The 23885-nt window shown below is 36.1% G+C and overlaps 1 protein-coding gene, 1 long non-coding RNA gene and 1 pseudogene across 6 annotated transcripts; 1 reads left to right on the top strand and 2 right to left on the bottom strand.

The window, feature by feature from the left end:
• Positions 1 to 5: 5 nt before the first annotated feature.
• Positions 6 to 756, top strand: LOC145478153 (uncharacterized). The gene is made up of 3 exons (XR_014048195.1): positions 6 to 202; positions 353 to 391; positions 693 to 756. It is a non-coding gene; the product is annotated as an uncharacterized LOC145478153 (long non-coding RNA).
• A 581-nt stretch (positions 757 to 1337) lies between these two features.
• LOC145478151 (calsenilin-like) lies at positions 1338 to 20612 on the bottom strand. 5 transcript variants are annotated; one of them, XM_081456078.1, is made up of 10 exons: positions 20030 to 20612; positions 17151 to 17306; positions 15689 to 15751; positions 11933 to 12054; positions 8879 to 8948; positions 8418 to 8488; positions 7625 to 7732; positions 7212 to 7322; positions 6241 to 6303; positions 1338 to 3906 (listed from the first exon to the last, which is right to left on the bottom strand). In XM_081456078.1, exons 1-10 carry the CDS (start codon positions 20067 to 20069, stop codon positions 3859 to 3861), a joined length of 852 nt encoding a protein of 283 aa, XP_081312204.1. In that variant the 5' UTR covers positions 20070 to 20612; the 3' UTR covers positions 1338 to 3858. The 5 variants fall into 5 exon arrangements, with proteins under 5 accessions (XP_081312204.1, XP_081312203.1, XP_081312205.1 ...); XM_081456077.1 differs by having other exon boundaries at positions 1341 to 3906; positions 17151 to 17309; positions 20030 to 20611; XM_081456079.1 differs by lacking the exon at positions 20030 to 20612 and adding an exon at positions 18139 to 18648 and having other exon boundaries at positions 1344 to 3906; positions 17151 to 17309.
• On the bottom strand, positions 3881 to 6194 carry LOC145478152 (uncharacterized; annotated as a pseudogene).
• Positions 20613 to 23885: the final 3273 nt, after the last annotated feature.

Below are 23885 nucleotides of genomic sequence, written 5' to 3'. Positions count from 1 at the left end.
CTGTCACGCGAAATGGGATATGACAAAGATGGCTCATTCAAAACTGAATGAGGGCGTTTAAATATTGTATTTTTAGGAAACTTCTCAAGAGACATTATATCGTACTGGAGGCATTTTTTGCTGTTGCTGGATGGATTCTTTTCTGTTCGTGCCGTCGAGAATGTTTGCATAAGTGCCGAAGGCGCGAACTAAACGTTTCAAGGTGAAATTTTCGATAATCCATTAAGATTTTAATAGCAAAGTGTTGCTGGTGTTCAAAGTGTGCGTTTTACACAAAGAAACTAATCTCTATGCAAATGGCCTCAGGCTTTTAATGGCTCTGACACTGTTTATCTGTTATTGTCACTTCCAGAACATGTCAGGGCATTGTACATCTTGATGTACCAGGCAGGTGATAAATTTAATTTCGTTTTACCTTATATATACTGATAAAAATATATACTACTGTTGTTCTTACAGCGCATTTCGTTAAGTCTCGAAACTAACATATTTGTGTGTTTTAGTTGAAAAAAAAAAGCTGTTAAAACTGTTTGTATGTTAAAGATAGGCGCTTACGTATATAACGCTGTTGACGTTGTTAGCTGCACACAGAGAAATGTTAATGCAAGTCATCAAATGGCGACATTGTATTATGAGGAATATTGAAGGCGTATAAGTCACAATAAATAACAAGTTGTTTTTTCAAACCTCAGGCTAGGTACAAACCCCAAATAGAAGTGGTAATAGATGATTCACTGAAAGAGATAATTGCAAACCAAAAAGAAGAAGGTTTTTTCTGTCAAACTAGAGAAATGAGGTGTACATGACGACTCGACGACGTTGCACTGAAGGAAACAGATTTCTACAAGGAGCGTAATGCAACAGACTTAGCAATGTCGATTGCAACCTCCACAGGACGTGAGTAATACTGATGAATGATTACACTAAAAGCTTCGCATCAACTTTTTTTTTTACAGGTGAACGGAAGAGTCACCGAAATAATACTGACACTGAATAGCAATTGACATTGAAATACGCTCATTTTAAATTCCACTTTGAGAACTATAATATAAATTTGACATGTTTATAGGGCAAGTTGAGAAATGCTTCCAAGTCAAATTCATCCATTATTTCTTTTTTTTTTTTCGTTTCACACTTTCAACCTATCATTCAAAAGGAAAGCATAACAGCGTTCTGTTCTCTATGCTCTACATGCAGTATTTTGAAAATGTTTTAATTAAGGTCAGACTCAGGACAGCCTTGGTTTTTGCAAAATCACAAGCGACAAAGCCTCCTTTTTTCCAGAAGAATTTTAATTAAAATAAAACCTTAATTTAAGCTTATTTAGCAGCCGGCTCTCTGTTGCTTACATGGTTCCCACATGTTGTAGACCGTTGTGCTTCACATTAATTTAGAAAACTAAAAGGTTTAAAAAGTTAAATGGATGATCTGTCAAGCCACATGTCCTCATGTTGAACAATTTGTGACATAATATGCCACTTAGCGCTACCAGGGTTTCAAGGGTAAAGCATTTTGTCACTTTGTGTCCGGTCTTTTACTCTTTTTTATCTATAGATTTTGACTCGTCGAAGTAACCATTATTAATCAATGTTTCGGTCTAAAGATTAAATTCGAAAGCGCGACAAGTCAAATCAACAACAACCGTAGAGGTAACAGAGCAGGGCCTTTCAGCGATACCATTCATTTCCCACACTTTTCCAAAGTGAAAAGGCTGGCAGATTTGTGTTTAGTCTACCATACGGAGGTAAAAATCTTTCTTCTTGACAGACGAGACTTACTCTACCAGCTGTACAGAGCTTGATCTCGGCAAAAAAAGATACGGATTTATTGTTCTCACGTTGTCCCGAAACTATTTTCATGATTTTATATTGTTCGATTGAGGGAAAGTTTCAGTATGTGGAAGGTAACAAAACTAGTGTTTTTTTTGTCCGCGTTTAGGGTTGTAATAAAAGAACGTACCGTAAGGTAGTTAAATGCTTCACCAGGTCTCGGTCGTGCTAGGTAACACATACTGTAATTTTGGCATATATTGTCATTTTGGTTTTTTATCTTTATAACCCTGACAAGCGCATTTCATTACTTATTGGAATTTTGGCCTTTTCAAATTTTCGTTATCATCACTACGGAAATTGGTGAAACATTACATCCAAGCCACTAACAAACGCCGAAGATTGTACGTAGGTAGAAGTTATAGGGGAAAAATTTGTCCTTCTCATAAGAATTAAGTCTTCTGTTCGTTGCTGTTTCAGTAAGGTTCATAAGAAGTAATATCACCAATATCTTTGCTGCAGTGGATTTTCCCCCAAAACATCGCATTGCAAGAGTTCTGCTTTCGTTTCAGTACCGTTGCTTTATTTATTCAAACACTGTCATAAAGGTATACATCACACCTTTCTTTAACCTGTGATGCAACATCCTTAGATTTCTATTTAGTTATCCGATACAAATAAGCACCCTAAACCCGGCGCATTCCCAATAAGAGATCAAATGATAAATAGAAAACTACGCATTCTTAGATTAGTGTCGACAAAACTTCATGTCTTTACACAAGATTCTATGCAACCTTGCCAAACTCCACGAAAAGGACTACAGTAGGTGTGCTCTAAGTGTAGTCGGCCACAAAAGACAGACAAACTATAGAGACAAAATTGCTTTCTAAATGTTCGATACAATCACATAATGAGTTTAAACCTTCATCAATAAATATTAATTAAATAATATATGTTACATCACTCCTTAATCATAACAAGAAACGCCGCGCGCGTTTCTTGGTTCGTGACAAAAGCTTTTTACATTAATTCTGTAAACTCAATAATAAATACATGATAACGGTAATCCGTGTTAAACATCGACTATCGTATTCTATTTTTCCGACTAAACAAGTCGATGGTTTGTATAAATAAACCTAACGATAGCAAGCGTCATGGTTATAAATAACACTCATCAAACATACAATTCGAATTTCACAAAGCTTTTGAAAATGAAATTTTGACCTTACAAATTATTGGTTTGAAAGAGAACCTTTGTTATTTTAAAAATTCTGACTGTTGGAAAACAGTGCAATCGAGTCAAGCTTTTACACATTACATTTTTTCTTTCTTTCCCCGAATAAAACAGAGGTACATGTGTGTGTAAGTTAAAGGATCTATGACACCGCATTGCGAGTTTTACGACGTTAATATACCAAATTACATGTACGTTCAAAATGTTAAGTGAGGAAACCTGAAAATAGCAACAGTTTAATTCTTAAAAAGAAGAGAGACATCTACACGTTGGTAATACCAAACCAGGTTAAAGATGCAGAAGAATACAGTCAAATCATGAAGACTGTAGACTTGAAAACTTTAGGCTAAGTATATCAAGCTGCACAAATTTAGGTTATTCATATTTTTTTTGGTTTTAACCATGCATGATAAAACCAAGCACATTATTGCTCACTATGTTACTATTACTATTATTGTTATTATTATTATTATTATTATTATTATTATTATTACTACTTATTACATATTACATACTGCGTTATTGCTATTTGAAACAATTTTATTGGTTAGAAAATTTATCATTATTGTTTACTTCTACTTGTGTTCTCTTCTGTATCAGACGCCCAGCTTAATGTACAGGTCCCATTAGCATAAAATAATAATAATAATAATAATAATAATAATAATAATAATATTAATATTAATGATAATGATAATGATAAGGATAATGATAATGATAATGATAATAATAATAATGATAGGAGAAATTTCTTATTTAAATAATGAAGACTCAATTAATTTTACATTATAAATAACCACTGTCATCGTTGAATCCATATATTATTTAGGTTATTTTCCAGCTCTGTTGCTGTCTTCATCTCACGGAGTCAAACATTGCCAAGCTCTGTTTAATTGACTCATCCTGAAAAAATAATTAACAATTACCAATCAGTAATAGGTGAAAATAAGATTTAGCAGATTAGAATTTGCTTTAGTTTAGTGGTGTCATAGCCCTTATAATTATTACAATAAAATATTTTGCTAAGGTTTTCGACGAACAATTACGAATGAAAAGCAACGATATTAAAGAATGACGTTTCGACGGCTCCATGCCATCATTCTCAAATTCAAATAAGATACGTTATGTGAGTTCGTTATATAGTGAATGTACGTGTGAAGGTCTCAGTGCATATGATTAAGAGATAAAAATAATCGATAAAAATAAAAATACCAAGCGTGGTGCGCTTGAACTGTCAAATAAAAAGTTTTGCTTTAATGGAGTCAGATTGAATGTTAAGCGTTGGTTTTTCGTTTTTGATGAAGAGCATTTCATAAATTAAACAATCCAGTTTCCCACGGCATTTCTTGAGGATTGTAAATTGGTCACGGAGATCTTTGTTCCTCAGATTGTGTACGTCCCGCAGGTGTTTACCAATGACAGAATGCTTATGCTCATTAATGCGCTGAAATAGGTGTCGGCATGTATAGTCCACATACTCTGCGTCGCACAGATCACATTTGTATTCATAAACAACGCATTGTTCGTTAACAAGAGGTGGTTTGGGGTTCCGTCACTTTGATCTCTTCAGCAATTTTCTTGCTCGTAAACAATGGGTGCAAGTCACTGTTGATTTTCTTCGCAAGATCGGAGAGCTGTCTTCGTACTAAGTCGGCTGATCGCTGATCTTTAAAGGGAAGAATAATCCGAACGGGCTTATTAACTTGAATATCAAGTGTTTGTTCTCGGTCTTGCGACTCAATGAATCTGGTGATTGTACAGTTAATGAGTCTCTCAGGGTACTTAAGCTTGAGAAAGATCTCTTTCCGGTTATCACATTCAGCAGCGAAAAGATCAGATGAAGATGAGAGTCTATATGCACGATTTAACAAAGTCGTGAGAAGAGATCGTTTATATCTGTTATCTACATGGCTTTGGTAATGGAGAAGAAGGCCTTTCATGTATCTGTTGTTTTCCTGCAGACGCATGTTCTAACTTGGCTACCCATCTTCATGAGTTCCATTCCGATGAAAGTTTGTCATTGATTGCTACTTCCATCGTAAAGTTGATTGAAGGGTGTGCTTTGTTCAGCGTTGCAAGAAAAGCTGTAGCAGTTGGAATGTCCTGCACCGCGGCTAAGGTGTCATCCACGTACCTTCTGTAGAAATAGGGTAGTTTATTCTCCCTTTTAAGCTTCTCCTCGATGGAACACATGAATGTATTTGCCATGAGCGGTCCCAGTGGTGATCCCATCGCCACGCCATCTATTTGTTCGTAGAGGCTGCCATTAAACTGGAAAAGTTGGTGTTTGGTAGCCACTCTTAGAAGGGTAACGAGATCATCTCGGCTGATGTTCAGGTTGTATGTCACATTGAACCAATCCTCAGTAAAAGCTTTGTTAGCAAGATCTGTATTGTTTCTTCTAGAGGCACGTTCGTGAAGAGCGAAGATACGTCATATGATATTAAAATATCATGCTCACTAAATCGCATCGCCTTGATCTCATCGGCAAACTGGAAAACATCAGTGACTGTACATTCACTATATAATGAACTCACATAACGTATCTTATTTGAATTTGAGAATCATAGCATGGAGCCGTCGAAACGTCATTCTTTAATATCGCTGCTTTTCATTCTTAAAATATTTTGCCCAAAAAAATAAGTACTGTTTATTAAAATTAAATTGTAATACGTAACTTTTTCGGAAACTTTCAAAATTCATTTGTCACAATTTTGGATGGATGTTTTTCAGTTAATGTAATACGTATTGTGCATGTATTTTGCAAGGTACAGTTCACGGTAATTTATACTGGTCAATTATAATTTGTGTTAAAATGCTCTTTAGGTTACTAGATATTTGGCTATTTTATACATTAGCCATGTTAAGAAGAATCAATTTCATAAACATCTTAATTTATTTTGAGTTTTACATCATTAGCTACAAGCCTATAAAATGAGATACATGTATTCTCAAGTTTTACATCAGTTCAGGTATCTATGCACAATCACACAGAGGGGATACCTGTTTAAAGATTGGCCAGGCTTAATTAATTACAAAGGTGACCACAGCAGAATCATTCGGTTTCATAGCACTGGTACATCTAGAGTTACATCAATACAGCACAATCAGTTAAAGAATGCGAAGTGCCTTCATGCATTGAAATACTGAAAAAAATACAATTTTCCCTCACAAGCACAACATTTGACTTCAATAGATTTTTAAATAGTTACAGAACTTATCCTTCAGTTTTCTAACCTTTTCACACCCCTCTAAGAATTCCTCTTCAGATATAACACCATCGTTATTCGTGTCCATCAACTGCAAGAAAAATAAATGTAAAGTAACTATGTCAATATAAAAGCACTGTTTAGGAAAGAGTAACAAGAGACGAGTCTATCAGCTCACTGCCTATTCCTATCCCATTGTCCTTTTTTAAACATAACTTTTTAAATCTAAATACTGAATATCAAGATATGTATATGCATTATTTCATTTCAATGTAGCACTCTTTGTAGTCCTACGGTGTACATTAAAATAGTGTACTGTTTAATTAATTTGCTAATGATAACACTTCAGCCACGCATGCTTCTTCATAAGGCTACAATTGTATGATATGACTTGTCAGAAAGAATCCTAGACAAATTTCGTGTTACGTAAAATGCACGTAAATGTACAGTGCTGCTAAAAAGTAAGTTACCACCTCCTATCTCTCGTCGAGACAAGACTCTCGTCTCTCAAGACAAGAGTCTTGTCTCAAGAGGCGAGAGTCTTGTCTCAAGAGGCGAGAGTCTTGTCTCCCGAGAGCCAGTGAAGTGTATATTTTGAAATAAATTACAAGCAGTTTTAAAATGTTTTATTTGAGATACTTAGCAAAAAAGATAAAACGATCTTTTAAAATACATCTTGAAAAGGCAGAAACAAAAGCTAACCCTATGATGGTTCACCTTAAAAAAGTTAAAATATAGAGTGTGACAATCGCTTAGTGCGTGAAACTCGAGTTACATTTACCTTCTGTCTTTACATCTTTATATTTATTTACCTATACATATTTACAAGGTATCAAGAGCCAGTAACAACTGATTGGGGACTAAATTAAGTTTCCTGTAGTTCTCGCCAGACTGCTCCATTTGCACACCATGTGAACAAAGAGGGTCGGAATACTTAACTAAGTGTGTTACACTAAACTGACTTCCATGCATGTACTTTAAGCAATGTTAATTCCTTACCATAAAGAGTCTATTCACTTGTTCCTCAACACTCATCTCTGTTCCAGCTGTTGCTGGCAGTGAATCAAGCCCCATCATACAGTGAACTGAGTGAACTACTGTAGCCATCTCCTGAAAGAAGTAGTAATAAATTGAAACACTAGTTTTTACAAATGTATGTAAATAAAAATCTTACAATATGAAAATCCAAAAGAATTGCCCCCAAAACAGCCCATGGTAAACAAAAGAAGAGCCTATTGTTGTCTGAAAAGGGGACTGTTTTAATAAATTATTAATAATAAACATACACGTTTATAGTACATACATATTACTTCGTGCATTACGAATACATCTCAGAACTGAGCTACATGGCAAAGGGATGCTATACAGAATTTCACAATGTGTTATCATGGTTCAGTTATTTTCTAACAAACCTCTCTTGTTATACAGCCATCGCCATCCAAATCATACAACTGGAATGCCCATTTCATTTTTTCCTCTCTACTGCCATAAAGTGATAAAGACAGACCAGTGACAAAGTCCTGGAAAAACGAAATACATGTACAGAACATATTTTAAAAACCTTTACATTCTTAAAAATGTACAAAATGCAGAAAGGTTATCCAGAAGCTTTAGAACTAAATTGTAAAACAATGACTTCTAAAGTTTACCAAAACAAATTTAAAAATTGTCCAGTATATGTTTGAGCTCAAGACACTCAAATAATTATTAATAATTACTCCCACAGTACCTCTCTCTAGGGGTAATGCTACAGTGGACAAGCATCACATCCAAAGAGGAGTAGAAATACTATTAGTGGCTTCTACAATATACAGAAACTAGAGACAAGGAGCAGACTGACAGGCTACTTGCTCTAACACTGGCCTTTAAATACTACAAACCACAACATGAATACCACACAAGAGTTTTTAGAACAGGAGCATTGGGCAAAGTGACTACCTACTCAGCTGTTTTCAATAACTCTGCTGACTTTCTTTTTTCAAATAACAAGTTCCCCTGACTAGTCTACCATCCTGCTCAAAACCTTTATAAGCCCCATGTACATTTATATCTAGTACAATCATAATGTAATCTCATCTCAGGTTAACACCATCCCTTTTGTAGATAAACAAATTTCGTCATTTCCAATGTTTTTAAATGTGTATTTTAACATAATGTATGCAAATGTAGGTCATTTAAACATGTTAATCTTAAGGGAAAAATCACCTCAAAAGAAACTTTTCCATCTCTATCATGGTCAAACACATTGAAGACATGATTTGCATAGAGACTTGAATCTAGGCAGAAAAACAGATTATGAATCAGTTAAAATATGCAAATGAATGAGCTTGCACTAAAAGTCATATTACACAATAAGGTAACAAAATAGTGTCAACAATAAAAAAACATCAGTACTAGTTAATAACATTACACAAATGTCACAGTACATGGTACAATTATGCACAAAAGAAAGGCAAGTACTATTGAAAACAGTATTTTATGCATAATTTTGTACTTTGATATTGTTTTCAATGTAACACATTTTGTGCAGTTCAGTCACATATTATTTCCTGTTGTACTATTTTTCCACAAAATATTCTGGTTATGTAAATAAAAAGTCAAAACTTAAACCATAAATAACAAATAATTTCATATCAATCAGTATTGTTCATTAGATCATTGTTTACCTCCATAAGGGAAAAACTGGGCATAGATTTTTTTAAATGTGTCTTTGTCAACTGTTCCATTGGGGCATTCCTGACAATATAAAATAATGTATCAATCATCATGGAGAAGTAGTTACGTTCTTTAATAAATGTAGGTTTAATGAAGAATTTTAGTTTAAATTGTATTTCAGTACTAGCAATACATTCAAAGTCCTATGTAACTATCATGAAATCTCATCTTTCATATGTAAACCATTATAAAACATAAAAAATAGTCTGTATGAGAAGAAAAATGCCGTTTACTATTTTCAGATATCTCTTTTCATTCCAGAGATATTCAAGTTTTCAAAACATGCAAACTAGCCAAGTGATGATGTCATAAACTCAACCAAATTTTGATCAACTATGATGAACAAAGATATCTCAGCCAATTTGTATCAGAAATGTTTGGTTCTTTGCAGTACAATTCTACCAGTCAAGATGTGCTCCACAATGAGTTTAAACAGTTTTGTTACCATGGCAACATACTGGGTTCCAAGACCTCCCCAATATTAAAGGCTTGTCTGGTCACCTTTGGTGTTTCATTTTGATATCTGCCAATGGAGCCTGACATCTGTATTATCTATAAATATGAAAGGTTGAGTTCGTGGCCTTGTTTAATGTTTTCCAAACTGAGAATCACTAAAATATAAAAATCAGGTTGGCAGGGACTTGAAAAATTTGAGTTGCCTTGCGAACATTACGTCTTATAGCGGAGCTCCGGCAGCCCAAAGGGCTGCCAAGCAGAGCCCCATACCCATATAGGAAGGAATTAAAGGAAACCCATGAATTGATTTTCTCATGGTTATCATGGCTAGCAGTATTACTCGTGGGCGCGTACAAACGATGACAACGATGACGGAGGTGCACAAGATGGTGGCCATACTCCAGTTAAAAGGTTAACAGAGGCACGCAGCCTTGATTTATAGCCTCCTTCTTTGATATTGGACATCCAGGTTATGGTCAATTGACACCTGTCAAAACATGGTATCTGCTGACCAGTATCACCTGACCACATTGTGGGCTCAAGTTTTGAGCTCATCAAGGTAATGTGGTTTTTTGAAGTTGACTGCTGACCAAGATCTGGTTTTCTATTGGAACACAGGCTCATGTCAGGTTAACTTGTTGTAAATGGGTGGGGTTATTTGGAAGCCAGTTGACACTAACCCAGGATTAAAAGTTAACAGAAGTATAAACATTTATTGTATAAGGTCAAATGTTTTGTTTTGTGTATTTTGAGATTATTCAAACTCAAAACAGAAGGCCACACAATATAGAGGAAACCTCATTGCAAAGTTACAAAACTAAAATCAAAATTCTCGCTTAACCTGGGTTATATTAACTAGGCTTTAAACAACCCAGCCAAGGAGCTCCGCTTTTAGGCTTGGCTAAATCTATATATTAGCCATAGGTGTGTTGCCTGTAGAACTATCAGTGTACCAAGTTTCAATGGTCTCCGCTGCAAATTGACCATCATGGTGATCTTATTTTAACTACTGTACATGTATCTATAAACTTGATGTAATATTAGGTTGAGTGTGTGACATCATCAGTTCTCTCATTTGCATATTTCATACATTTTCAAACTCAAGTATCCCCAGAACTAATGCAGATATTTATTTTGGTGAACTTCCATCAAAATTCTGGTTTTTCCTGGGTTAGCTTAATTGGGCTTTGACCAACCCCACCCAAGAGCTTAGCTTTTGGGCTCAGTTAAATCCACATATTACACCTAAAAATTCAAGGGGTAAAACTTTGATCATACATCTAAGTAGCACTTAAACGACTTGGTACTAAATATTACTACATATTAAATGATTAGATTTTTTCATTAAATAGTAACTAAACAAGGACGTGGCATACATCACTGTAGACCACAGAAAAGCCCTATTAATAACTAACCATACAGGATCTTAGAGAATCATTCTTACAAGATCTTAAAAGGCCTACCACAGATCCTTGAAAAAAGAATCTTCGGAAGAATCTTCAAAGATTCTGGTAACAACTATAAAGATCCTTAAACGTCCTTTGCTACAATTCTTAAGGATCTTGATTAAGATCATCATAGAGATCTTTATAGATCTGTGAAAGATTTTCACCAAGGATATAAGGAACATGTATTTGTACCTATTATTGGACACTTTTGTTTCAATGCATCCATTCTGCCAGGAAGAGGAGCCCCCTTATTTTTCTTCCATTTTTCTTCCAGTTAGAGTTCAGGATCATTATATGGATTGGATAAACTACTAGCCCTGTTTTATTTCATTTTAGCTGTACAATGTACCTTTCAAGAGAGTATTTGTGTGATGCAAGTTACAGTGTAGCTTTAGTTAAAAGATAATTATCAGACATCAAAACCTATCATTCGATGCCTAAATGTTTGTCTTATGAGGGTTTGTTTTCATATGTACATCTGTAAGCTCACAATAACAACAAGAGATGTCCACTAGCTCATCTGAAGAGGTGGTAAGTGGCTGCTTGTTAGTTTACAGAAGTATTTTTACAGATAGCATTTCATTTAAAGGCTTTGAAAAACCTTGTGCATGATTGTAAATTATTTTGTCAATAGAAATAAATAAATCAACTACATAGGTTCTGTCCAATAATAGACATGAATTTATTTAATACCTTGCATAGAAAGAGTACTCAACTAAGTGTAACAGTTTTAATCTGAAGTGTGCTACATGTACAAAATTGAATATTTGGTTATGATTAATAGTCTAATTATATTAAAGAAAAGATAGATATATTAAACAGAAGATTAATTTATGTGGAAGGATTTTTAAACCCCATTAGTTTGCTCATTTATTTGCGCCAATTTACATTCCTCAATTTGTTGGTTTGATACTTTGACTTTCTAAATTTGCATTGCAAAGGTAAAACTTGGCCTTATTTACAAAATCTTACACAGCTACAGATTTTTACAAATCAGGTCAATTTTCAGAATTACATGTTGTGCAACATGTTACTTGTTATTAAAATAAATTGCCTTGTTACCATCAACTATTTAACGTATTATACTGCCTTCACACCTACATTTTTAAACCCTCTGTACATTCTTTGTAACTCCTGCCTTGAAAATTTAGTATTTGACATCAGCTCATCAATGCCCTCTACTCGTACTCCAAAATGTAAACTAGAATCCCCACTGTCATGATCTATAACAGATGAAAAGTTTCGACTGATGAGAATGGATAGCTAGACAATAGGTGGGTTCACACTGGACATTCAAGTGTACTTGAGGTGAATTGTGTGTGAACTGGTATTATTTCACTTGACTGATTGCACTTAGTAGCCACGGAAACCTAAAACCATCAAAGGGCCGAAGTGCACTCTCAAGTAAGGTCAAAACCTTCCTTGATAGTGCACTTATCCAATGAAACTGTTATTACTGAAGTACCAATCATCTAGAACCCCAAAATTTAGTCTTGCATGTAAGCAAACAAGCAAGAATTCCTGTTGTCAACGACCTTGCTTAGTATTTTAATTTTGTGTGCAAGTGTGACATTAATAGACACTCATCTGTGACTGATAATAATCACGACCTCAATTTAATACAAGTTCTGTTTTATATCCCTTGTCTAAGATACGCCAATTTTTCTTGAACTCCTCACAGATACATTTTGCAGTCAACTGGCCATAACAAAATTGCAAGCCACAAATTCTCAAAGAATTCCCTGTTACGATCCGCCACAAAGCTAATCCAACCCGTTCTACTACACTTGCGGGAGTACTTGTTGAATTGGTTGAAATTCTGGGGTTTATCTTAGAAAAGCAGTATATGAAATCTGTGTATTTGCCTCAAAGTTAATACCGAGTACAGGTTATGTACATGTACATGTAGGTACACTGACAATAACTAACTGTTGTCACTATCTTTCCTAACCTTACTTATTAACTGACAATAGACCACTTTTGAATTCTCTGTATTGGACTGGAACTAAATTACAACTGAGGCTAAAGCAGAGGGTTTTTTCAAAAGCAATTTTAATGATTATCTCCCATATGAACCTCCATTGCAAGCTAAGCTCCAGTCTAAAACTGAAAATATGAAAACTGGTCTGTTACAAATTCACAAAAATAACTTCATAAATATCAATAAAATTCAAAACATTTAGTGCTCTGTAAGTAACAGGAAAAGATAGAGCTCTAGCGAAAAGTGTATGCATGTTTGTACTACATGTAACAGTCAATACTTTCAGACGTTCACGCTACAGTACACGTGTAATAGATGCACACCTTTGGAAACACATTAATTTTAGAACATATTGTACAAGGTTACTTGGCTAAAAAATTTCCTTAGAAAACAAATTATCACCCAAAATCAAAATTTCAGAGGTTAAGGTATAACTTAAGAACTGATTGTGAAGTGCTCATAAATAATTATTACAAATGCAAAGTAATAACAAGGGTGCACAAAAGAGATTGGCTGGCTCTTTAAGAGGTTTAGGTCTATACATTTTCATAACTGCAGGAGGACTTTTTGAAATGTTTGCATTTTACAGACAAAATTAATGTACACATCTACACAAAAAAATATTATTAGACTAACATAGACACAAGAAATATAATATAGTCTATACTGTATATCAAAAAAGACACTGGAAATTCCAACAGCTGTAACAGCTGTCAAATATTTTGGTGCTTACAATTAAAAAATAAAAGTAATTAGTTTAGGTACAGGCTCTGAAAACTGATAATTAAAAAACTAGATGAAAATTACCTCAGTTGAAAACGTCTAGTTTATAGTATAACCAATTTAAAGATTATTGAATGCCATCCTAAAATGCTTAGATAAGGGCTTGAAATTTCAACTTAATGCAGGTACAGGCCAAAAGACAAACCAATTCTAAGCAGAGGGATTTGACTTAGATGTAACATTTACATAATTACTCACATTTCCCTCATCTAGCAATGATGTTAAATTTTACTGAAGATACATGTGGAAATATGAGCCTGGAAAAAATCTCAATCATCTTAGATACAACTAAAGTTCATTTATAATTTAACATACACATAGGAAGAACAAAATTGAATTAATTTGTTGAAGAAAAGTCACTGGATATGCAAATGAGCCTCTGCCTTGGTAATGGTGCTTCAGATGCAAAACCACATGTAAACAGACAATAAACACCACAAAGTAAGACAGTTTTTCCTGCGAAGTGGAAGAATAATTGTTTGGCAAAACAACTGTACATGTATTTGTTTACTTGTAAAATGTACTGCTGAAATAACATAAATTTTTGGAGAAAAGTGAAAATTAGTCAGCCTTGGGTGGGGAAACTACCTCTCCAATATAAAAATGATAGAAGGAAACATAGGTCTGCACAGTCTAAGGACATGGCTAAAGAGCTGGTCGCACAGGGGTAAATTCGTGATGCGTGATTAGCTGATTTTATTTTCCGTGAAACGTGAATTTGGGAAATTATTCTTCGTCATCTGTCACCTGAAGGTTTTGCGTGACTCATGAAGAACTTGAATTTCTAACCAGTATTCATGATTTCACCACTCTATTCTTTGTGATTTTGAGACGCAAATCCTCTGAATGGTTAGAGTCATCTATCAAGAGGTACTTGGGTATGCAATTTGCAATATAGAGCGTACATAGCCTTCTAGGATTCTGCTTTCTTCACACACTCTTTCTAGTGTAAGAACAGGTTATTAAAAAAGAGCATCTTGCTTGCTTATTTTCTTGATTCAGGAAAATGAAATTTTTTATATCCGTCATCCGTGATCCTTTATTTTTTCCGTTCATGAACCCTGCCAGAGACCCCCCCCCCCCTTACGACCCTTGCTAAACTTGAATTTTTAAGCAGTATTCATGATTTCACCACTCTATTCTTTGTGATTTTGAGAGGCGAATCCTCTGAATGGTTAGAGTCGTCTATCAAGAGGGACTTAGGTATGCAATTTGCAACATGGAGTGTTGATAGCCTTCCAGGATTCTGCTTTCTTCAAACACTCTTTCTAGTGGAAGAACAGGTTATTAAAAAAGAGCATCTTGCTTGCTTATTTTCTTGATTCAGGTAAACAAAATTTTTATATCTGTGATTCTTTATTTTTTCCATTCGTGAACCATAACAGAGACACCCTGTACGACCCTCGCTAAACTAAGAAACATTGTTGCTCAAAAATTCGAACAGCAATAAATCTTTGCCTCAGATCCCTTAATCTAAATCTCAATAAATCTTAAAAACAAAACTTGCCAAATGGATGCTAAAAATGTTTTTGAACCAAGGAACAAAATTAATGTTATCCATGCATGTTTAGCGTGTGAATTAAATGGGAATAACCTGTTTCTACAACAGCATTCTCTAGATTAGCCAGATCTTAAAGACGCAAATGTAAAGCAGACTTGAGCTAATGAAATTGCTAAAACCCTGGATATTTAAACTTACATATAAACCTCTGCAATATTTATATTAGGCTAATAACCATAACAAACGGATTATGAGCTTTGAGTTAAAATTGCCATCATCTATAGTTTATTTGTATCTCTTGTGAAGTGCACGAATAAAATAACTTTCAATATAAGCAAAATATATCTATATATCAAATAAGCTAATTACCTAGTAAGTCATTATCATATTGAAAGTCTAAGCATACGAACACGTACAAAGCTTGTCTCAGTTTATACTTGTACATGTAAGCTTAAATAAGTATATAGCTCTGGAAAAAAGTTAGGTGGCCATAAAACCCACGATAACGTCTTATGCTCTATACCCCAATTTCCCCCTAACGAAACGTTGCCACTGAGTTTTTCCAAGGTGAGACTGGGAATTTTATACTTGCCGGTAGAAGACAGTAGATCTGCTTTCGTCTCCAAGCCTCTTTTTCCACCTTTTCGTCGAATGCCTTCAACAAGACGAGCAGTGTAAATCAGTTATGTTGATAAATGAACCGTAGATTTTTCACAACAGAACATGCACGCCGCTTACTTAGAAGCCTGCTTGTTTTCCCTAAATCTTGACCCATTATTTCAAGACATTCGTAGCTGCCAAAATTCAGCAAACCGAGTCACCGTTCGACGAAAAATTAACAGGTGAACCGCATGCATCCACTGCGCATGACATTGGTTTGTTTTGGAAAAACCGCTGGAAGGCAGGTGTTCGATTCAATATCGTTCCCAGATCTCTCGCTAACGTTACCAATTTAAAAAAGACTTCTATGAACATGATGAATACCGTAAATCTTCGAATTAGCGCCCGGGGCGCTTATTTCAAATTTAGGATGAGACGGGGGGGGGGGGGGAGCGCTTATTCGAGGGTAGACTACGAGTAGTTCCTCTTTCGCTTAGTCCGTCGTGCGTGACGCGAAAGAAAACCGCAAGAAAAAAATGACCGCGCGAAATCCTCGCCTCCAGGATTTCGCGCGGCCATTTTTGTCTCACGGTTTTCTTTCGCGTCACGCAACGACGGACTAAGCGAAAGAGAGACTCCTCGTAGTCTAATTCGAGGGGGCGCTTATTCGAGGGGGGGGGGGGGGGACGCTTATTTAATTTTTCCCAAATCGTAGCCTGACATGATCATTTTCTTAATATATCACCTGCGCGTAAACACCAACATAAGCTGTTTCTTGACATAAAAAGCTGATCCTAAAGTTTAAATCGCGGCACCGTTAGTACTTAACGTGTTCAACGTTTTCACTAAACGTGTTCACAAGCTGAAACAATTTACAAATCTACTACTACATGATGAAAACTATACACCCTTTGTTGTCTCATTACTCGTCCACAAAAAGGGGGGAGGGGAGGGGGCGCTTATTTTAATTTCGGCCGATAGGAGGGGCGCTTATTCGAAGGGGGCGCTTATTCGAGGGGGAGGGGGCGCTAATTCGAGGATTTACGGTATGAAAGAGAATGGCATGATCAGTGGCTATCAGAACCCTTTAGTGCGATGCGAAGTAAAAATTGAAATTTAGCAAGAAATGTATGGGCTTAGTATAGTAGTGTTTTTATCCACCAGGAATTTTACAGTTTTCAGCAAGCTTATATCCCCTTCAACATGACATGACATTGTGGGAGCTCAAAATAACTCATTAACATAACCCATTACGGAGTTTCACAAACCCGCAAGTTTCATATAGTACCATGTCTTCCCTTGTCAAAGTCATATGCTAATGAGGCAAAATGTAGACAATGAGGTCAACAAATGTTTCCGTTATTAAGTCCTTGCAAGGTTAGCGATTTTACTGCAATCTTACGTCATTATGCTTACAACATGTTTGCCAGAGTTGTACTGTATTAAAGGCTTACCATTGACGACTTGCTTCAGATGCCCAAACTTAGAAGTGTGTTTTGCGTCAGGATCATGGCATTCATCGTCTGTATAGCTTCTGCGGCTCGGTGAGGGACTTTTGCGAGGCAGCATGTTACTATCCTCCTCTGAATTCGGTGAACGGGAATGTTTAGCTACTGCACAAAAAGAACATCAGATCGAAAATAGAATATGTATGAATTCGCTAGCCCTGTCATAAAATGTAATCATGAAACGCTGAAGAAGGGGCCGTGAATGGTAAATGCGAGACTTTGCGAGAACGGGAGACTAGCGTGCTCGCCGGAGATATTTTGACTTCCTCAATTGCGAGATTTTGAAGGACCATTCACCACCCCTTGCAGACACTAGTCGCAAAAAGTCTTGACAGCTGTCTTGATTTCTAACACCTGTCATAAGTTGTGATAATGTTTATCGTCTTTTTTAATAACGCACCTATCGCAAATTGCTCAAATGTTAATAAAAAATTGCCGCAATTTGGAATTAATAAGCCTAGCTCAAATTGTAATAGTACATTCGTGTATCTAATTTTACCCTTTGAAACAGCGACAACCAGTTTAAAAGGAAGACACTAAGAAAAAAATTGTGCTTACTAAATTGGAGAGAAATAGTTATTTTAGAAATCGTTCGGTCGCGTTTTTCACACATTTACATTTTAGTCTGGCAGTGAAAAGTATGCTGCACGATTCTATATCTAGCAAAGTTAAATTCCGGCTTCAGTTTGAGCTTTATCTTAATCTTTAGCTGGGTTTTATTTTTTAATTTCGCAATTGTCAAATTTTCAAGTTTTATACGAAATTGATTTTACCGCCGTCTTCTTTACCGACTCTGTAATTTTCGACGGCGGCTAATTTCACATCATGAAAAGAAAAAGCAACGAGAAACATAATGTCAAAGTAAAGCTTGAGTTCTAGCTTGAGTAAATTTCTTCACGTTTGCGCTATGTTAAGGAAGCGGACTTTACACTACCTGGTTGGTTGGTCAACTAGTTTTGGAGTTCGATATTCTCCATCCCTTTCGTTACGACAGTTGAACCTGTTTCACTAGGGACTGTGATGCGATACGACACTGACTAACATTGAAGAGTCCCGTTTTGATTGCAGCTTATTACACAAAACATAAAAACATGACAATGACCGACAATGTGTCGTTGCGTTTTACGACAGCTTGGCGGGATTATTAAAAATTTTCAGTTTTCGACAGGCAATTTATGAAGGGTATTCAGTCCAAAACGTGATAAATGTCAGATGTAACAATTTACACCAATTATTACAAAACACGACATTACTGCAGTTCGCGAGAATACCGTAAATCCTACAAGATAGAAGTAATAATGGTAATGTTAAAGTTTTAATGCCTTTTAATTCAAGTGATGCATATCCCCCAGAAATAATCTTTCTGGCTGTGACGTGAAATTCATGAAATGCGTCATGATCGCGGTTGTCTTGATCTTATCACAAGGGCAGCGGCGCCGGGAGCGGCGCTGGGAGCGGCGCCGGGAGCGGCGCGAGCACTGGATCAACTGAGTTTAGGTACAGCCGTGTCCAGGATTCCAAGCGCGCTGCCGCTTCCGCCTTCTTTCGACTTTGGGTTGTCTTCGCTAAATCTACGTTCGTATAGCTAAATTCTTTACGTCTTTCAAGAACTGCGCGCTCCCTGTTTTAAAATATCCTGACTGCATTCGTGCTCGATTCAAGCTTCGATCACCACTCCATAGATTAAGGAGTCCCGCTTGGTTCTTTCTTGCATATTTATCAACTCAGCGACTTTCATGTACTGTTGCCATTTTATCAAAAACAAAATAAAAACATTAGTGGTTCCAGGCTTCTTGTCCGCCCTCGCGAACTATTTGTATCTATTACATTTTTACCGGGATATAATTAATAGTATTCACCTTGAATAGAATTGTATTGAAAACTCGTCACGCAGAAAAGCAATTATTTTGTCTTTGAACGAGGTTCCCAATGTTTTTCACTATGGGCGAATCACTGAGAGCCCGCATATAGTTAAATAATAGCTGAAAAGGTGTTTTTTCTTGATTTGACAAAAGCAGACTGAAATATTTATATTTTGGAAGATGTGACAAAGACAAACTTTTTCGAAATTTCTTACGTAAATCAGTACAAGGAAGTCGTGATATGCCATAATATATCCTTGCTGTTGTTAATTTTCAAAACATAGCATGCCTCAATATGACCGAAGGAACGCATTGAAAAGCTTTTTAAGACTGAACGCCAGCTTGCGAAACGATGTTGGACTGAATATCCAAGAAAAGTCATTTGAAAGAATAATTCATCGGCAAGATTTATATTTGCATACAGGTGAATTAATATATATGCTTGTATTCCTTCACTTGTGAGATATAAGAATCTTTGAATATAACATTATTCTTGAAAACCGCCTTAAAAAATCTTTCCTGCATCCAAGCCGTTAACAGAGAACTATATATAGACAGTCAACTAAACACAAATGAAACAAAGGTGGACAAAAGAATACCACATTTTGCATCGACTTACAGAATCCTTTTTAGTTTTTCGCAAGGTTCAAACTCGGCAATTAAGCAACTTTCAAAAATCATACACTCAATAAGCCGGTGCCCTTGGATGCAAGAATTACAGGAGTTAGCTGAAAACCTGTATTTCGAAGCATAGTTATTATATATGAGCACTGGTTTATTATTTTAATATTTTCCGCTCATAAAATGTCATTTTGCGAGAGCTGAACTTGACTACAATTCCCAGTAATAGACTGTAACGTAATTGTAAACACGCCATATCGTGCAAATTCGCTTGACATGTATACCAGCGCGCAGCTCAGGATACGTCGAAAATCAACAGTGTAGCGTGACTTTAAGGCTTACCTTGAAACATTGTTTTGTTCGAGCTTTCAGCGCCACCCATGCTGACCCATGATGTCGAGTTGTCTTGCTAATAACTATTCCAGCTCATATCAATGTTTTGCTACCTTTCATTCCTTCTGCAACTCTCTCGGAATCGAATGAATAATTAACGATCTTAGGGCAGGTACTCACGGGTAGATTTTTACATAATTATCGTGCCATGGGAAGAAACCATGGTGACTGACACGGTTTTAATAACACGGCCTAATACTCAAAGACTCCTCACAGTTTAAGGAAGTCGTGCTGCGAGAACTATCAAATTAAGAGATCAAACGCTTTCAGTGAGCGCGAACGATCACGTACAAAGGTTAAATTTGAAAACAGCTGCGGAGCGGAAATGAAGTTTATTCACCAACTGTTATTGAACCCTTTTATAACGTTCAGGATAACTTTAAAGACCATTTTTGCACCATCTTCGTGCTACTATGGCAATCCTAGACATATGATGGTCTAACACTTTCTTCACCATTAAAGAACATCGATTTTTTTTTTCTTATTATATCAATAGACAGTTGCTGTCAGAACGGAATAAAGCTTGACTATCCGCTGTCAGATACAGGAAATTATCTATCAGCGAATGCAAAGATATATAAACGACAATTATTAGAATTAATAGTCCAGCTGAAACCGCAGAATATAAGTTGAAATTTAAAATATTCCTTATACTCAACGTAGCTCGGCGTTTGTTAGATCACGGTAAAAAAAAATTAACTCGTCTTTCTTTTGGCGCAGTTTTCTTTGCTTACCTTAATTATATTGTTTCCAACGTCATGGCGATAACTTTGTAGATAAAGACTATGCACGGAAGGAATTCTCATTTCTTTATGACTTAACATGCTAATACAAAAGAAACCTACAATATAAGCTAACACGAAGTTTCGATTCTCTCGTATGGTTGCCTTGCAGGATAGATTTGGCCTGGACTTTTGAATCGTGGACAACGAAAATTAAAATAACTCACGCACTTTGCATAAATCTGGAGTTTATTTGTAATAAACAACTGGAAAGATATACATAAATAACAATGGTGTTTTTAATAAGACTAATGCTATTAATTCCTTTTACGTTTTTAATTCTGCAAATTACAAGAAATTAATTGTTAATTCCATGTTAATTTTCATTGGCCATAGACATTACATTTAAATACATATCCTGGTCTTCCACTTAATAAAATTTTTCCTTCCGAAATAGTTTGCACAATTACATAGCTACTATGAAACTGCAAGTCAGCTCAGAAATAAATAAATTCAATTTATAAAAGGCTATAACTATGTGTTAATTTGAAGTAAATATCCATTCTTGATATCATGATCAAGACTTCACTTCTCCATTCACAAACCACTTCTCATTTTTGGAAAGTCTACCACCATGTAATTTGCCACCACGTACAGGTCGCTTAAAACACACTGCGAAATATGACAGGCCACTGTGTTCAGGGACTGGGGCCGAATGGGTGTAAAGGAGTGCTGCTGACCAGCTGTCATGTTGAGCGCGGGAAGATTTCTGAGTTTTCTATCCTGAAATGAATCAAACAGGGAAGCAGGATGGGTATAGATATTAACAAAGTATGGTAACCTCTCTTTCCGGCATTTAACAGCACGCTTATCGAGTGCCATACCTTTGTTAATGTAAGTGTTCTTTACCGCGTCTACAGTTTGCTTTTTATCGCTGAACTGTTTCTGATTACTCAAATGAATTTCCATTTTGTTTTTGGAGACTTAGTCAATAACAAAGCCAACAACTGGTTGCCGGTGTATCTCATTACAATCCGCTACTTTAAATTCTACGCGTCTTTGCACCAGTTACATTATTTGCTGGGAGGCTTTAAAGGCGGTGACATATGCATGTTAGTTTGTTCCTAGCACTTACTGCCAGAATATATGCAGATTTGTTACAAAAATTGACTTACAATTTTGACTGCCTTTGTGATCAAGTCTTTCAATGGATCCCGCATAAAGTCGTCTACTTTCTTCAGATAAGCTGGAGGTGTTGCCACTTTCTGCACACGTGACAGCTCTGCCATTGATTGCGCAAGCTCTTGAATGTATCCGAGAGTAGCTCTTCGGTGAAACTCGAAGAGCGTGCTTCTCTGTAAGATATTAGGCACAAAAATATTGTTATATACTGGAGTGTAAGTTTTTTTAATTTGGTGAGTGGTATATGTTCTGTCGGTAAGGATCACACATGTTCGCCTGCAGGATTGTATTGAAACCAGTTCAAACCAGCCTTGTTCATTTTCGATGTATTATCGCTTCATCAGTCCTACCTCAATAAATTCAGTAAGTATTATTTGGATATTATTTTCCCTTTCAGTCTAAATTTCAAAACGCAGGGACCTTTGAAAGTACCCGTTTCGACGAGGTGTCTATCTAAGTGGGTTTCATTTCCTGCCAACGGTCAAGTACCTAGTGTAAACCTTTATCTTGTGGTTTCAATGTCCGATCACTGTTGCAATTTGCCATTATAACAATTTGCCAAAACAAGAAGATTAAAGACAACAGATGAAACAGTACAGTCTTACCAATGCATTTTTCCTGCTAGATGTGGTTAAATTCATATTCGCCATCAGTGAAAGGGTCAAGGAGTTGCATGTAGGGTTACAGAAATCTGTGACGTTAAACTCAAAATTCTGAAAATAAATAAAAAGAGAAATTAAAGGTGTAAATCACTAGCATAATTTTTTTGCGTCAATGTATAGCTTCGATTCCACTGAGTTTTGGACCTCTCTGGGCCGGCGAATGCTGAACAACAGAATATTCTTTGCTTCTTGATTCTCTGAAGTGAAAAAAATTATCATTTCATGACTGACAGAAGAACTCATGATGTTAATGTATACTTGAAACCCCTGAGCTACTAGCCTACCTGTTCCCTAAAACTTGCAGTTCGATCTTTTTTACATGAGATTAAGAAATTGATAGAAAGCTGTTTACCTATAACAATTTTATACGCTTCACTCACCGTGTAATTGTAAGCTCTAGCTGTCAAGCCAGCCAGGAGACGTGACGTAGGAATCAGTGCAGTGATAGTATTTCGTAAATCCCGACGAAGGCCGAGGATCCCCGAGCATCGACCCCCACGAGGGCAGCCGGCAAGTGCAGGATTATCGTTAAACATAACCAGGAGAAGAAATGTAGCACAAATTATTGGGAAGAATGTTGTTCGAGGACCTGCGAAATAAAAATAATATTAAGAATAAGTATATGCAAAAATGAAATAAGGTTGAGATTTACAAGTTCTCCTCAATTGTCAAAAAATATCACGGAGTTGCGATTTTTTTCGCAGAGTGAATTATGATTCTGCCTTTTGCTTATGATGTAACCGGTGTTCTCATTGCGACGTATGCCTTTGCTTAACATAGGCACAGAAGTATGAAACATGTTTGCTCCGCTTGTTCCGTGTTCAAGTGTCTTCACTTACTTATCCCTGATGCACCAGGCAAAACCAGCCTCAAGTTTTCACGACTGTATTGTCATCAATTGCAACTGTTTTTAGTATGTATCTTTTTTTAAATTCTTCTAAGGAGGTGGAAAATTATTTTCAGAATAAACTGAATCTCTTCGTGCGTCATATTTACATCCATTCCGAATCTTTTCAGTCACTTGGTCTTTTTGATCAAAATTAACGCGCAGAGCATTTTAGAAGATCTTATAACACTGCCAAAAAAAATTGGTGACTGAGTTTATTGCCTAGAGTAATAACCTTTTGAAATAAAGTTCACTAACATCACACACTGACTCACACAATCAAACTGAGACGAACAAACATTGTAGAAACAATGTGATGATACGTTTTGAGAACTAAAACTTTTCAGGTTACT

Source organism: Orbicella franksi, chromosome 2 (assembly GCF_964199315.1).
Source record: "Orbicella franksi chromosome 2, jaOrbFran1.1, whole genome shotgun sequence".
Lineage (NCBI taxonomy): Eukaryota > Metazoa > Cnidaria > Anthozoa > Scleractinia > Merulinidae > Orbicella > Orbicella franksi.
This window is presented reverse-complemented; position numbering and strand designations above follow the sequence as displayed.

Coding starts and splice junctions, on each gene's coding strand:
- LOC145478151 (XM_081456077.1), bottom strand. CDS start 20,069: ATGGGTGGCGCTGAAAGCTCGAACAAAACAATGTTTCAAG. Junction 17,310..20,029: donor GAACAAAACAATGTTTCAAG/GTAAGCCTTAAA, acceptor CTTTTTGTGCAG/TAGCTAAACATTCCCGTTCA. Junction 7,323..7,624: donor ATGGCTGTATAACAAGAGAG/GTTTGTTAGAAA, acceptor TACTTCTTTCAG/GAGATGGCTACAGTAGTTCA.